Below are 17144 nucleotides of genomic sequence, written 5' to 3'. Positions count from 1 at the left end.
TTTTTTAAAATAAAGGTCTACGATCACATGGGTTGTGGTTCAATGTCTATGTTTGGATGGTTAAGGCTCACTGGCAGCAAAGTTAATTACGTACCGAATTCCATTCTACTCTATGTACCTGAAAGCATTTCGTGACCAATATGCTCCATGTCTACACTGCATTCAATCTTTATGGATTTCTCTCTGATTTCTACCACGCTATCTGTGCCAAGTGAAAGCGGTGTGTGGATAATTACACCTTAACACGATTGTTAATGACAGAAAAAGTTACACAAAAATAATGAGCATCATTACTCCTGTACTTGGTGACGATATCTCAAGTGCGTTGTCATTGTCTAGTGACCAAACAGATCAAGATGAGTAGTAAACAGATGCACATGAAACAATGACATGATAAATGGCGTCTTGTCAACACTTGCCTTGTCAATTGCGTGCTCAGACTAGGATTGAATATTTCAAGAAATGCTCCCAAGCATTTAATTTGCTTTTATTTACTGCTGTTGTACTTTCCCAATGTCCTCTCTTGCTACTTGGCAGGGACTATCATTACCACTAAAGCTACAGCAGAACGGAGTGTTGATTGAACTGTCACAATCTTCACCCGGACCTGGTCGTTACCGAATGAGCCAAACGTGACGACGATCGCAAACTCACATTTTTGCTACAACACGAGGACCACACCATGGCACGGGCATTGGTAAATGTGATAGTTTCATCATCTTAGCATTGGTTAATCCACCATTTCTATAGCATTTCTGCCAGAGTTCTCATACTTTCCAACGTGCATATGTAGTCTGCCAATAACACCATCTGTAGCTGAACTATTAGACACACAGTGTCCAAAATCAGCATTCTATGTCTCCCTACTTCCTCGCAAATCTTCCTCCTTTTGAAAGTTTTTTCTCTCTCAAGAATTTTGTTTAGTATTTTTGCACCACTTCCAATGTCAGTGCCAATGAACACGCCGTTGGTGAACTGCGAGAGAGATATGGACACGTGGTACGTCCACGAGGTACGTCCACGCACACACGAGGAGGACCTCCCAGTCGCAACACCTGGCGAGGCTGTGGAGCAGCAGGTGAAGCAAGGCGAAGATGCGAGGACTTCTCTCTGAGCCCATTCAATGATCCTCACTCGTCAACGGACGGAGAAACAACTCTCTGCTACACCAATCCGAAGCCTGCGCTTTGCATATATGGAGAACTTATTTCGCACTGCACGAAGCCAAGAGTGCTAATCGGAGGTAGACTCATTTACCCTCAAACCTGAACACAATCAAACATTTGGGACGGCCACATTTTGTCTACAGAAAGTCCTTGTGATTTATACAATATTTTCTAATTCTATAATATCTGCTGCATCTCGCAAGCTGCAGCAGCACTTGTAACCTAGGTTCACGAAGCTCAATGCGAACTGGACAAGGAACGCGCATGAAGTATCAGTCGCGTTCCATGGACACGAAACTCGCAACATACTTGATGCAGGCGGCGTCGTCCCAGAAAGCGACGGCAGGCAGATCTCCGCATTCTTCAACTTTTGCCAAGGAGTCGGGGGGAGCTAGACAATAAATCCCTGCCGCTATGCAATGTTTATAACAGACAAGAAAGAGTTGTTTAAAAAAAAGCTGTATGTAACATCTTATTTAGCAGGAAGACAGGCCCAACATAAAATTCTCCGGTGCACAAATTCCATCCGCCGCAACAGCCGCAAACTGTTACAAAGTGGATCAGAGGTGTTGGAGCGCGTCCATAAATACCGTGTCTATATTTCACCATTGGCTGTTTGGTGCACGAGCTGGGCAGCCCGATTGGCCAGTCCACAATCCTTACTGCACCTGGAGCCCTTTTTGGAAATGTTTTCCTAACACTTTTGGACACTGTTTTATGGGGTTCACAAAACTCCACTATCATTTCTCCAGCGTGTTACAAACGCCTCTCATTTGTGCTCTTATATAGAGAAAACAAACCCCGAGTAATTGTAAATGTGCTACGTGCATGTGTTGGCACTCTCTACATAGAGAGGCAGTGGTGGGCAGTGTGTGTGTGTTATACACAGTGCTATGCACATGAGTGCAATGACATGGCTTACACTATGTTTGTCATGGAATCCTATAACGTTTATGATAAAAGCTATACGCGATATTACTTTGCAAAACATGACGTTGACTATTGACGGTACATAAATAAAAGCTACAATTGTATGGCGTAGCATATTGGGTGCTCAGCGAGAAAAAAAATCTGGAAAATTGTGGTAGATTAAAATAAGATATTAAATAGGATGTGTCATTGCATTCTATATTTGAAGCTTTCGTGACTGCAAGAATTCATACTCTTAGGTTTTTTCGGTAAAGTCACGTAGGTGATTTTACCGAAAAAACCTAAGAGTATGTGTCATTGCAGGTGAGGAATGCGATTCAGAAGAAGACAAAACTCACGAACCATTTAACTTTCAGTATTTGTTTGACCTTTTCCCCCGAATTATTCCAACTGTGCAATCGGAATGATATCGTGAGCTAAGTAATCCGATTGTAAATCTCACAGAGCTGTGCAACCCATGCCAGGGCATAGTTGCAGAAGAGATTCTTCACGGGAATTCTGCCACATCTTTCCAGTGACAATCTTTGTGATTTGTTTAAATAGGGGCTTCACATTCCCACACACTCTGCTATGAGATGGTCACACGGCCGTCAAACTGATGATTTATTTCATGCTGTGGATTTTTCAGCAGATAAAAGATACAAACAAAAAGACTCATGAATAAAACATCACACCCCAACGCACCACAAAACGCGTACTTCTTGTTGGATTAGCAAACACGCCAACTCATGGCAAATAACAATATACAAGATGCAGAGTTTCTTAATCATTGTCTAACAACTATTACAAAATAGCGCTGCTGTGGAAAAACTATTTCGGAAGATCGTGACCATTCCAATTGAATTTCCAGAAGACAGAGAACAGTGACAGCACAGACACAGACAGTGGGTCACAGCACAGACACAGGCAGTGAGTGACAGTACAGACACAGACAGTGGTGACAGCACAGACAGTGAGTGACAGCACAGACACAGACAGTGAGTGACAGCACAGACACAGACAGTGAGTGACAGACACAGACACAGACAGTGAGTGACAGCACAGACACAGACAGTGAGTGACAGACACAGACACAGACAGTGAGTGATAGCACAGACACAGACAGTGAGTGACAGCACATACACAGACAGTGAGTGACAGACACAGACACAGACAGTGAGTGACAGCACAGACACAGACAGTGAGTGACAGACACAGACAGTGAGTGACAGCACAGACACAGGGAGTGAGTGACAGCACAACACTCTCCACTTCACGGGGGGAAATCAATGAAAGGTAGGAAGTCAAATGGCATTCAGAAACGTGACACCCACATGCTGTAACGTGTGCCCTGGTGCTTGTAGATTAAGTGAGGACATACTCGGTACACGGTACAGCCCCAACACCAGATCGAGGTGACAAAACCATTATTTTATAATAATCAGAGGAACGTAAATGTCTCATTGAACAATTCGCCGGGGATGTTTTGTGGTTCTCATTTCACCCTTAGATAGCAGCACCCAGATGTTCTCAGGCTGTGGATGTTTTATTTGTTGTCTGAAGCCAATCACTACACACTTTGATCTCCTGTTTTTCTTCCATTCTCAGGGTATGGGAAGTCTGACGATGATTTAACAAATCACAAGGAATACATTTCAACATTTAGTAAGTGGTTCTGGAGGTGGGTCGTCTAAAAGACAAACTGTCGGATAACAACTGAATATACACATGCATACGTTCTGAACGTCTGTGCAACGCCAGCACGCAAGTTTGTATGTTTGCTGAACCAAGTGGGGGCATTTTGGACAAACTGGATCCAAAGCAGGCGTGAATATGGCGTTTTTTTAATTTCAAAATTAAAATAGAAAACGTTTACATTTTGAAACAGGCAAACTGATATTTGTATTCTCAGATATGGAATTTAGACATTAAATGCAAAAACAAGCTTCAAGTGATGGAGTTCTTGATGTAGCATTGTTAACCAGGCTAAGGCCATCAATTCTCCAGACTTAAGAACCCGGCATGAGCACAGGAGGCTGTCAGCACTTGAGCCAGGACCTCAGGCGGTGCCAACTCACGACTCTGACCTCAAAGCAACCTGGCCACCTCACTGCAGCAGGACTTTCACGTCACGACCTTTGGATCATTTGCTGATCAATGGTAAATTAATTCACAGAAAATAAAATAACGGGAATGTGTTATTGCTATTGGGAACTTTGTGAACTTTTATTGACCATGTCATCAGAAGGGCAATGTGGCCAAGGCAATCACTAAACGCCCATAACACACAACTACACGAGATCAGTATTACAAGTAGAGCTAGGACAATTAGTGAATTAGTTAAATTTATTGATGAAACATGTAATGAGTGACGTGGCGTATCCTAACAAGGTGGGACTATGAGTGTCTCTCCTGGCACTACTCTCAGGACAGGGAGAGGCAGGCATGTGTGTACATTAGAGCGTGGATCGGAACTTGTTCGGCTCCATTGCGAGTAAACTCCACCCATCCAGAGTTTCACATTTACAAAGCAACATACGAGCGCTTCTTTTTCCAGTAGTCCATTGACAACTCATATGCTTGGTGAAGGCAGTGGAGCAAATAGATTGTTGCCATCTCTACAAGTTTTTGATTGGGCCTGGTTTCCTCCCACATGCAAATACATTCTTTGATACGAAATTGGCCAAACATTCCAAGCAAGTCTCTCGTGCAAATGAGTCTCAAGCGTTTCTCGAGCCTCTCCCGAGGTAATTAAACGATTACGGATTTCCACGTCCACGATCAATTCACCCGGAATGAGCTACAAGGATCTCGTGAGATCTTCAAAAGCGAAGCAGCGTTGAGCCTGGCCAGTGCCGGGGTGGTTGACGTGAGCAAGGCGCGAGGGGGCAGTGCAGACGTCTCCTCATTCTAGACTCCTACCCGCCACCTTCAACAGCCCGCACTGACCGGCGTGGTGAAATATGGGCACAGGTCAACAGCCCGCACTGACCGGCGTGGTGAAATATGGGCACAGGTCCCGCAAGATCCGCGCGGCGAGGCCCGAACCCAGCAGTGTACTGACACAACAGGCTGTACATACACCACGCAGTATACAGCGTCACTCCTACAGCACGAGAAGCATAACGTAGTGGTCATGTACGGATGTGACAAGATGCACCACATTGATCAATACGCTTGATCTCGTTGTAACTTTGAAGCTCAGCACTGCCGGGTGCGGGCTTTGAGCCTGTTTAGGGAATGACACAGGCGCTGTCGGCTTGTGCTGCCCCGTGGCCAGGAGATGTCAGAACAGCAAGGGATAATGTGAAACCTTTTTGTGTGGAGCAAACAGCGTGCTGTCCTTGCACGTGTGAGTTTTCTCCGGGAACTAAAGCTTCCCTCCCGCACGCCAAACGCTCACGGATGGAACTGACGAAACATGCCAATGCAGGACCCTCCCATGGCAAAAGAGTCTTGAGACTCAGTAAGCCTTTCACATATAACGTCAGAATATTGTTCTTATTTACTTAACAAATCAATATCCAAAGGCTCGAACTGGTGAATCGCGCACACTGTTAGATCTATCGCTGCATGTCAGCTCATGCAATTGCAGCATCTGCTGCTGCCACCTCCGAGGTACAAACCAGAACATATGGGACGAATAAGAAGAATATCTCATTAGACCAGGAGGGTGGAGAGCCAGATGTTCATGTATGGTATTGAGTGACGCATTATTCTGCAAATGACGAAAAGCTGGAGTCGTAATGCCCGGCAAAGACTGAAGAGATTGGCGAGGACAACCACCGCATCAACAACAAGAGGCCTGGGACAGAAGCAGGAGGGCGCCACGGTCGCGAGGAGATGTTAACCACCTCGCCTGGTCAACAGGAGGTCGCGGGTTCCATTCCTGCTGCTGTATATTTGGAGTTTGCGGTGTCTCTCTCCCCGTAGTCGCGCGGATTTTTCTCCGGGTCCCTCCGCCTTTAGAAACATCACGCGTTTAGAGTCTTTGGCCGCTCTAGATTTCCACACGATAAGCCACTAAGTTTAGCTATCAATTGTGGTAGCCAGGTCGTTTCTGAGAAAGAGCGATATTGCAGTCCAGTGAGCCTTATCTGGTAAAATGAGAACACAGTTGATGTGTTTGTGTGGAGGAGATGGCGACGGGAAGGCTCTCACCTGCCAGCCGCTTCTCCCGCAGGTTCCTCCAGAGGAGGTGTCGCGCCCTGCAGGTGGAACTCCTCACGTGCTCGCTCAGAGACCTGCGCAGCCGAGCCTCCATGCCTCGCTGATGCTGGCCGAGCCGTGCGGGGCCCACTGCAGTCTGGGGGGGGGGGCAGCTAGACAGGCACAAGCCCCGTCGTGAGTGTTCTTCGGATTTCCCCCTGGCAAACAGAAAAGCTGCAACTTGGTTCCGAAAACGAGATCCCACGCTGGTAGCGGACGAGCGAGAGAAAGACGTTAAAAACACGAAGAAGAAGAAGACGAACTGAAAAACAAGCCGTGGATTCGTCGTCTTGTTTGTGCCGAAGGGCGGCGCTGCTGGTGCTGCTGTCGCAGGCGGCACGGGGCACACGAAGCGCGCTCTTCCCTCGAGGCGCCAGAGTCACTTGGAGTGGACGCGATGCCGTGTGCGTGCGCGCCGCGAGAGACGCCGCTCTTCCCGTCTTGCGCATCATCTGGAACGCCACTCCTCCAGCGAGCCCCGTGTCACCCCCACCAGCACACGCCCCGCTCGCAGGGGGAACGGACATCTGCAACTCATTTCGCCTTGTTGATTCGTTTCCCCGCAAAAAAATGACGCAAAGGAAGTCAAGCAGTTGAAATGTAAATTGTTTCGGCTCCGAGCGAGCAATCTGTAAGTCGCATGATTTCAGGATAAGTCTTCACGTGAAGGGGCTGTTACTGCTGGGAGTAGAAGCCAACCTCTTATGCCACACAGAGTGCAGCTAAACGTTTATTTGTGTTCACGGTGGAATTTGCCATTTTGATGAACGGTAGTAACGTGTTTTAAACTCATCGTGAACACGACCGACACAAGCTGATGTTGTATTTATAATTACAGTTCGAACCTGTTTGCAGGATAGGTAATGCTATCCTGTCGAATATTTTGTAATATTGCCATACGGACATCGCATTCTCATTACGGTCCCGAGGCATTGTATTCCATGGCACAATGCACAATAATATCTCATCGCTAATTCCCCGTTTATACGACAATCCAGCGCCACAACCGGTTTCATTATCTGACCAAGTGAGAGAAGTGAACCCTCTTAAGTCCGACTAAATGTTGTTGATTGACGTTACAACTCTTCACCGCCATCAACAGCCGTGCTCAATGCACAATTATTGACAATATATGCTCTGAAAATTGTAATGGATAAACAAAGGCATGTATTACAATGATTCTCCCGCACCTTCGGTTAGCACATGTGGCTACGTACGGTGCGAAGGAAGTTCCACATAGTACAACAACAATGATTAGACATGACGTGCCCTTCATCTGGAATATATCTCCAAGCACTGTACAGTATGCAGCAGCAACCACACTCAGCATAACAATAATTCGTGAAACTAAACGCTAACATACGGCACAATAATTAAATTAACGCTAAAAGCCATTTACTGAAGTAACTAACAGTTGAATAAACAGAAGTGTATAAATACGTTTGAAAACGTGTTTTAAAACTTGACACATACTCAGAGAGACCCCGATATGTCGAGGAAGAGAGTCCCAGAGTCGGGGGCTTTGGCCGCACATCGACCTGGGGAGGTCCGCTGCTCCAGACGAGACCTTGAGGGCACGTGGCTGTGTGCAGCGTGTCTCTCTGAGAGCTCGCTACGTTTTCAATCGAGTTGAAGCTGAATCCGACGTGAAACTGGAAGCCAATGCAGAGAGGCCACCATCACGGGGGCAATGTGATCTGAAGGTGTTCTGGTTAACACCCGAGCAGCCGCCTTCTGAACATACTCTATATATTAATGGTGATAACACTAACCATTTCAGATTTTGCTAATGACATGGCAACTATGAGTTGCATACAGAGGTGCTATTTTTGCGCAATTACATTTGTGTAAAAATCTAAAAAGTATATGAACATTTGTGGGGTGCCACCATGTCAATGAACGTACAAAGTGCGCGTGCACTCAGCAGACGTTTGTGCAAGTGGAGCGCAGTGCAGGCAAGAGGCAGCAGCAGCAGCAGCAGCCAGAGGTCCGAGAGTGCTGTGAGCAGAGAAGGGTGTTGACATTCCCACGTCCCACACAAACAGCCAGAATGCTTGCAGCTCATTCTCGCCGAAATTAAAACAAAACAACGAATGCACACGCCTATGGCGAACTCCTCTCACCGAATCTCTCCCCCCCCCTCTCTCTCTCTCCGAGTCACGAGAGTGAGAAAACACGAACGGAGCACCCAGCGCCCATTGTCGCTTTTCCACTCGCGAACTATTTTATCCCCTTTTCTCAATATCTGTTTGAAGTTTTACAAGGCAAGCCGGCTGAGTGAGTGTGACATCAAATATGCGGTGCATTACGGGGTTCATCCGTTTTCAAGCTTCCTCAACCTTTGTGTAGGGTTTCCATTACAGAAACAATTACGTAAGTCCGAAATGAAGCCATGTGTTGCTTCAGCGTGTAGTAATTCACAACGCAGTGTGTGCCTGTAATCGTCGTCGTGTTATTTATTTTCAAGGGAACACAGCAAGGGTTCCACCTTTTCTCATGATTGTGTATCCTGCTTGATGGCACTTCTTTGAGTTCTCCATGTAATTACTTGCACGTGTCGCCTGCTAGAGCCGTTGTGAAAGGTAAACATTAAATAGCGTTTACATTATACACGTTTCTCGACAAAACACCCTGCCATCTATTTACTGCTCCAAAGTTACATAATATCTGTGAGAAAAATGAAACGTAGACTTCGAACATGGGAGAGGTATAAATTGTAAAAAATACCATCGTTCATATAATCCCTCCCCCCGAAATTGTAATGGTTACCACATTACGTTATGACAGCGATGCTGACCTCGTATCTTGCAAAATGGTATAGGGCTTTCTGTGTATACCGTATTACCCTTTACACTGCAGTAATTGAGGTGGAAACTGTGAATTTATTTTATTGAGAAGCTTGAGCAAGAAAACCTTCACTTCAAAAAGTGAGTGACGACTTCATCAAGGAGTTGCTGAGGTTACTATCACTGGACACACCTCTTGACATGCTTTGAAGAACCTTGGAGACAATCATTTGGAAAGGGTTGAAATAGTTTCGAGTAACTTTTAGGTTTTTTTTGTTAACTTCCAAAGTATCTCTATTTTATTTGTGTGACAAGTGCCGCGGAATAAGGCGTGCACATTGGAAATAAATAATTGAAGCTACTTTCTTGTGCAAGCACTTGAGTTTTTAAATAATATTTACAAGTTATGCTATATTTTTGCACGTTCTTTACATGTACGTCACTACATAACGTCACGTAAAAAAGTGCCAAAACTATTGTAAGGACTCGTGCCAATGATCACTAAAGTTTCAAGATGACGGACCTCATCATGATCATCATCATAATCATCTTGTGACTAAGTGGTGTGCATTGGGGATGGTGTATTCTTCTTGATTAGATTGCAGGAAACATTTTACCAATCCAGTGCCGGGAAAAACAGAGTGGAATATTTAACTGTGTGCTTCACCCCAGCCCGTGTGCAATGGGCCAGAAAGCCTTCCAGAGATGATTGGAGAATAAATCTCCCAGAGTGAAATCCCTCAGCAAGCCGTGGCTGCTTTAAGTCTTTTCTCTTCGCTTTGGCACTTCCCCGCATCTGCTGCCAACAGCACCCATTAATCAGAGCAGACTATAAACAGCTGTTTGCATTTACATTATAAAATATGCAGATAAGTCATCCAACAATGCATCGTTTTTATTTCATTTGACTGTTTGTAATCCAAAGTAAATTTTAGTGGAAGGTGCCTTATAAGGGCATATGATCACTATTAATATATTATGATCGTTAATACATGTTCCTGCCATAAAGAGTGTGTGGACCTGTGCTCATCAGCACTGACATTCCTGAGCCAGTGATGGAAATTCCATCATGCTATCGTGTGGCGTAATTATCCCGTCGGGTGACCATTGTTAATATAGCAGTAATAATAATAGCAGCAATAAATTGGCCAACATGCAGTACGTGAATATTGTGTTACAAACTATCCACATTATATTGCACGTGGAGTGGCTACTATGTGGCTGACATCGGACGCAGTCTGCACGCACCACCGCGCTCATTGACCGAGATACGAAGAGAACGCTCACAGTCTGAATCGTTTATTTAACTATTTTCTTCGCCCTCTTCTCCACGACACAGCCCCGCGCCCTCTGTAAGTGTACGCCCTTCTCTGCCTGCCATTGAAAGATGATGTCTACGATTTGAGGGCCGGTCTCTCGACTCTGGGAGGCAGCATGCCTTCACCATATTTAAAGCACTTGGCTTACTTTCGGACACGGCGTGCTCTGATAATCTACTGCAGCCACCTTAGTAAATGCGCACATCCGCTTGCATGCCAAAAAGAGAGAGAGGAAAAAACCCCATCCCACTACGGGGACATCGTGCGCTTGAATTCTGGCAGGTGACAGCCTCGACTCTGGCATGGCACGCGCACCGCTCTCCCAGGACCCGTGGTGGACGGCCAGCACACTGGGCCCTGCCATTCAGAGGTCGCCGGTTTGATCGGCCAGCGTGGCAGCTGGAATAATGGGGACGTTTTTAGAATATATATCCACCCAGCAATGTAAATGAAAACCACCGTTAATAGGTAGGTCTAGGTCGAATGTGGTGGCGTAAAGCGTGGGTACACCCCTTCTCCGACGTCTGGCCAGTGAGGAAGAGTATGCCGATTTACCCTCTTAGTCGAGGTCACTTCCGTCAGCAGTCGCGCGAGCATGCGACGGCTGCAGACTTTACATGCAACCGATCCGTTACTGTAAAATTTAAATAGAAAAAAGTGGTCAAATTAAAGCAGTAAAAATTAAAGTAAAATTTACGATTGCATTTAGCCGACATATCCTGCCGCTAGCAATTCTGGAACATTCAGAAAGCGCGTTGGCTGTGCGCGATGAGATACCGGTCAGAGCTTCTCAGCCGACGGCACGGGACGTGATGGGGCTTCCAGAGGGGCGTGGTGGCCATGGTGAGGACGCACCTTTGCCTGGGATAACCCCACACAATCAGTGCACAACCTGGTGTCACAGCTGTTTCACATTTGCGTCTTTTTCCTGCCCCCCCCCGTACCACCACCCCTTTTCCTCCCGCTCCTCCTCAGCATTAACCGCTAAAAGTGTGTAGGCATAAAATTCTCAAAGCATCTTCGTGCAGAAGGGTCATTGCGAGCAAATGCGTGCATGTGCAGATGACACGTGGTTTGGGAATGTCGCCACATTTCCTCAGTCAGGGCGGGTTCAACTTAGTCGAGAGGAAGGGGTGTCTCAACATGAACACGTTGTCCTTGCTTTACCCTATCTGCCCATTAAACCTGAATGCAGCTGGAAAATATTACTCAGAGTCACACTGATCTCGGCTCGCACGCGCACTTGAAATATTGGTGAGAAGGCGGATAAAAAAGCTGCTAAGCTATACAAACTATATATATTTTTTATAAGTTTGAGATTTAGGCACCTAATCTGGCAGTGGGATCCATGGCAAATTTTTTTTTTTAAATGATTGATAGAGTCTTGCCAAATGCTGATTCAAAACCCATGTTAAAACGTAACAATCTCTCCTGTAATTAAAACAAGAATCAGTAAAGTATCATTCAAACTATTCATTTTTTACTCAGGAAATAATATACACGCACCAGAAAATGTTAACATTTGACATGACAAAATAGTGGCAAGAATTTATAATTGTTATGCTTTCACCATAAATCTGCACTATGTTACAGACTGTAAATTGCAGTTAAAGGAAGTATCTACACAGATTAATACAATTCATTAGACATGTATGGCATCATGATTTATCATCACCATAAGCTATGATATATCCGCTGCTGGATGAAGGGTTCCCCAAGTTGTCACCATCCCACACGGTCCCGCTATGCCACAATCCATATAACTCCCACACACACACTGATCTCATCGCTCCAACTCCATTCTGGTGGTCTTCCATCGTTAACATTTAGCATATGGTTATGAATAGGCAACATTTTGTGGCACTATTTCGTGCCAAAAATTAATCACAACACCTTTTTGATCTTGTCAAGGAACATAAAGCATCACGTGAACTCCGGTCATCCTTGCCGTGGCTTCTGGATAACCATCAAACAAAGACGGTCACTGCATCGCGATGTGCTTTCAGATGCGCTTCTGCAGCCGTCTGGAACGCTCTTCTTTCCAATATTAGGAAGCCACTGGAGCTATGCACTTTTAAATCATGTAGATTGAAAACTCATTTCTTTAGAACTGCTTTTTGTGTTTAGTTTTTAATCCCTCCCCGCACGTCTGATTAGCACGGTTGGCTACTTACGGTGCGAACTAAGTTCAACATACAGTACATACATAACCAAACCCCAGGCCTTGGGAGGCCAACTTTCACTAACAACGGAAAGAGCCGGGTGTAGTTGTATCCCTGCGAATGTGTTTATTTGTTGAGGGTTACAGAGAGAGAGAGTAGATCCAACTTGCCACGTCAAGGTGGAACCAACAATCTAAGATCACAAGGAACGATAATAACCACAATGCCAAAATATCTGCAATTGCTTGTGGTCTATTGTTGCAAGTCTGTTTAGAGTTTGCTAATCATGAACCGTTTCTATCAATAATGTATTTTTTCCTGCAGTCACGAAAGGTTCAAATCAAGAATGTTTGAAACGTGAACACTTACATATTCCATATTCCATATCCCAGGGAGGTTTTGGGAGGATGCAAGTGCTGGCTCTTAATTTTTCTAGCACATTTTTTATGATGGGAAATAATTGAAAGACCGGTTTTTGAAAGTAAAATGGTTACATTCCGTACGACGTAAAACTACGATGCGTCTATAAAAATCTCCAAACCCCACCACATCAGGTCAGCGTGGAATGACACACTCCTCCATAACTAATAGCTACAGTGGTCTTAAGACACATTCCACTCCTATCAGGGGTTCTGGTGTCGAGGCTGCGAGAGCTAAAACAGACAGTGATGGAGGAAAACAAGAATCAAAAGTTTACAACGGGTGGCCTTTGTCAACAAGACGCCGCCCACCCCTCCGCTTCCCAAGCGTGATTAGGTTTGGTGCTGGGTTGACACCGATCATACCGCTTGAGTGAGCTGCACATGAGCGTTTGTAAAACCAGTCAAAGGGATATCCTACTGAAAATGAGCATTGGGGAAGTACAGTAGTCGAGTGCTTATCTCCTGTTTACAGCACTGAGTCAGCAGTGGATATTCCGCATTCATATGGCGGGGTGGAGTCCATTCATAGGGCAACTGCTTTCCCACCTGATGATGGACGCTTGTGTTGTGCCCGAAACGTCGTGATTTATTTTATTTTATACTTATGTAACTTTACCGAAAGAACCAAAGAGTATAACTGCTGGTGACTTCTCCATAAAGTGGTACTCACTTTAATGACCCCCTGGAGGGATGATTGGCTGAGTCAACCACGAACCAGGAGTTGACGTCACAGCGCCCAGCTCGACGAGCAAGAAGCACGTCGCTGACTGCTTCTGAGCTACCGATTGTGCAGCACAATCATGTTGGCATGACGTAACAACAACAAAAAAGCCTGAACTGTCAAAAATGTAAACAAAAGGAATGTGAAAACTAATTTGGATACGGTATTTAAAAGAATTAAACTTTGTAAATTCACTGCGTCTTACAGAATTGTAAAAGAATGTTGTAAATGCTAAACTAGCTTGATAGCTATCCAACCAGGTAAGATCCCATTGAATGTAAATATCTTACAAGAGACACCTGTGATGAATGCGAAGCACAAGTAAGATCCTGAACAGCGGTTGTGTTGGTAAAATGCAACACGGATCAAAGAAACACGTATTACACACAATTGCGCATTTTTCAGTTAAAACAAAGTCCAACTTAATTACACCATAGTGTGTATATATAACGTGGCTGGAAAATGTAACACATCCTTCCCGTTTAATGACGCGAAATCTCGTAAAACTCTGGCTGCTCAAGAAGTCCGTAGAAGTGCCCACAAGGCAGTCAGTCAGAAGAAGCACCCACGCGGGCACGCAGACACACACAAGCACACACACAGGCACACACAGACACACACACAGACACACACAGGCACACACAGACACACACAGGCAGCAGCAGCAGCGAGGATGCGCACGCCACGACCGCGTGGTTGTGCACGAGTGGGGCCATGCACGGCGGCAGCTGTGCGCCTTATCGCTGGGAATGTTGTGCGTCTCGATGGGGAAGGAACGAGCGCACACTCTGAGCGTCCTCCATGAGCTATCAAAGTGTTTTGTAAAAACTCTGCGAGGTCGCCATGGATGCACACGTGTCAGAAGCTTCTCAATGGCTCTTGCAGGGGATGTGGAATAGCTCTGGGGAGATAAATGAGCCAAAATGCAGAGTTCTGCGAGTAAATATTAAACTAATGCATTCCACATGGCCTGCAGTGTCCATACTCCCACACAAGTAGACCCCGAAACATGGCAGAAGGAGAAAAGCTACAACGTATATTCTTTGCATCAAGGGTTAGCATAAATACAGAACAATACTCCGAGGGTTCAGCGTTATAAAAACATACTGTACATTTCTATTGCCCTGTACAATCTATTAATGTTAAGCAACGAGATAACTTTTGCATATTTTCTTGTATGAAAAGTGAAGTTAAACATGCAGTACTGAGATCGCTTGCTCACACTGCTGCTGGAGGAAGCGCCTCCACGAGAGGGAGCTCTAGAAAGGGTACTTGGCCTACTCTTCCACACTGTCCAGACGTCTTAGAATAGGTGAGAGTACTCACACTTTAGCCCACGACACGTGACCTTGCATTAACAACGCACTGCTGGGCAGACAGAGGCCTGGGGATGTAAGAACCTGGTGATTGTTTAAACTGCCGCGCAGAGAGATTACATCGAACCGGCGGCCTCTGAACTGCAAGTCTAGTTTGCTAACCCTTACATGATGGCAGCTTTCCAAATTCTTCATGAAAAATAGGAATTATATGTCAACAGTCTTTTCGTTTTTGTCGGTGTGTGAACAATGAAATTATCTGGAAGCTCAGTAGCATGCGATATATAGTGAAGGCACAACTTGTAAGCGTATTTCCTTTCTGCTGCCAAATCGGAGTTGTTTTGCTTATGTGTGTGTGAAACACATCCCCTTATGTAGAAGACACAGGGCTACTTATTATATCCGCATATGAACACAGATCCCATGTCACACTTCCAAAGAGCACACGAGTCTGCCAATAGTGGATAACCATCCAAAAGTTGTATTTTAAGAACCAAAAGTCTGGTCCATTGTAACAGGTTGGATGCAACTCTGCACTTATATGAATATCAAACGATTAGATTCGGCTTTCGTGGTTGTGCTATGCGGCTCTCTGGTTTGTGCTCGGGTTGTGCCACGTGTTGTTCGGGACGATGTCCGACGTTTCGCTCCACGTGCTAGGGAGCTTTTTCAGGAACGGAAAATCCTATATTTTAAATGTAATATGTTGCATGACGGATAAAGCATTTCCTGACCCATACGCAAGCAAATGTTGTCCATGTCCAGAAACTATTTTTTTATTACCAATAAATGTGATGAATGAATATAAAATTGTTGCCAAATGGTTATTTTAGACTTGAAAAGAAAACTAATGCAACATGAAAAATGTCCAGCAAAGAGTAGTGCACCAGGAAAGACAATGCTTTTGAGACAACAGTTTGCCTCGAGAAACGACCATAGGGGCCAATGAAGTAATGGGTGGTCCTTAAAACCCACCACAAACAGGGCCACAACATCAACATAAAGACACCACGATGACACTATATAGTCCGGGTGATATTATTCAGGGCTTGAGGTTAGGCCCGTCTCTCCACCCATGCCTGATCTTTATTTTGCCTTGCCTTTGCCGTGAAGCTGCACTAAGCTTTACACAAGTTATTTGCTTTCATCAAAGTACAGCTTCAGCATCCAAGCTCATGAATCTTCTTTGGCAAAGCCCCTTTAGCTTGAGATTGCTTTGGTAGAAACATCCGGACTTTGTAACTCTCTCCCAGGGTGGCATGGCTGAACCCCTCCCCACCTGTTCAGGTGTTCTGTTTCGTGGGACCTGGGGCTGTTATAAATGTTGAGGTCCCATCTCTGTACATTCAATTCTTTCCCTTCTCTGTTTCACCACAATCCATGTCCAATGACAAACACTTAATCGTTATTTACTTTGGTGATTTCAGTTTTAGATTTAAATTTTTTTGATAAATAAATAGTAAAGATTAATCAAAGTCCAAAAAGATAAAATGTACGTAATTTGGGCACATCATTATAATTGGTAGTAATATAGTCTTTAATGATCAAATTCCACGATAGGGTTTTATCATGGTGCTACACAGTATTTCGTTCCAGCCATGATAAAGCGGCCAACATGTTGATGGGGGCCTCTCACGAGCCGAGACCCCGAGCAGGCCGAAGCCTGCGCGTCCCCGTGGCGACCTGGCCCCAGTTGCAGGCACACAACGTGGCGTGGTTGTCTGCCGCAATTAAATTGGCCATCTTTGCACACATCCATTGTCGTAGGAATCCTTGCTGTTCCTGATATTAATTTAGTTTTTTTGTTTGCTTCGAGTACAACGTGCCCTGTTTTTTTTCTTTCCAGACAAAGGGCACGTTTCACTGAGGTAACCTTGACCGTTGAGCTTGCTTAACAACTTCCTCTGTCATTTTCCGTGGCCTGCCTCTTATTTGTTTTTCCTGTCACAAAGCAGGGGAAGCAACCCTGAAGAAGGCGTGTATTTATGCAATGGAAGTGGGTACGATTGTGAAATTGCCAGCTGTCGTCAGATTTATGTCTACCTTAAGGGAAATAAATGATCTGTTATTTTGAACATTGACAAACTCACTCTCTACTTTACAAGTTAACAAATACACTCTACAATTTTAACAT

At 45.0% G+C, this 17144-nt stretch overlaps 1 protein-coding gene across 2 annotated transcripts in view; it reads right to left on the bottom strand.

Annotated features, from left to right (window-relative positions):
• The window catches only part of LOC133350091 (rho GTPase-activating protein 7-like), a 50605-nt gene extending 43946 nt beyond the window's left edge, over positions 1-6659 (bottom strand). Inside the window, exon 1 of one of the 2 annotated variants that reach the window (XM_061564102.1) lies at positions 6237-6659. In XM_061564102.1, coding sequence (XP_061420086.1) covers positions 6237-6339 — 103 coding nt within the window. In that variant the 5' untranslated portion in view covers positions 6340-6659. Of the gene's footprint in view, positions 1-1475; positions 1707-6236 lie in introns of those variants that run through there. The other variant, XM_061564101.1, reaches the window with a different exon arrangement.
• Positions 6660-17144: the final 10485 nt, after the last annotated feature.

The sequence above is a fragment of the Lethenteron reissneri genome, chromosome 32, assembly GCF_015708825.2.
Source record: "Lethenteron reissneri isolate LAM-NWPU_2019-01 chromosome 32, ASM1570882v1, whole genome shotgun sequence".
Lineage (NCBI taxonomy): Eukaryota > Metazoa > Chordata > Hyperoartia > Petromyzontiformes > Petromyzontidae > Lethenteron > Lethenteron reissneri.
Note: the sequence above shows the minus strand (reverse complement) of the source record. Positions and strands in the feature narration are given on the sequence as shown.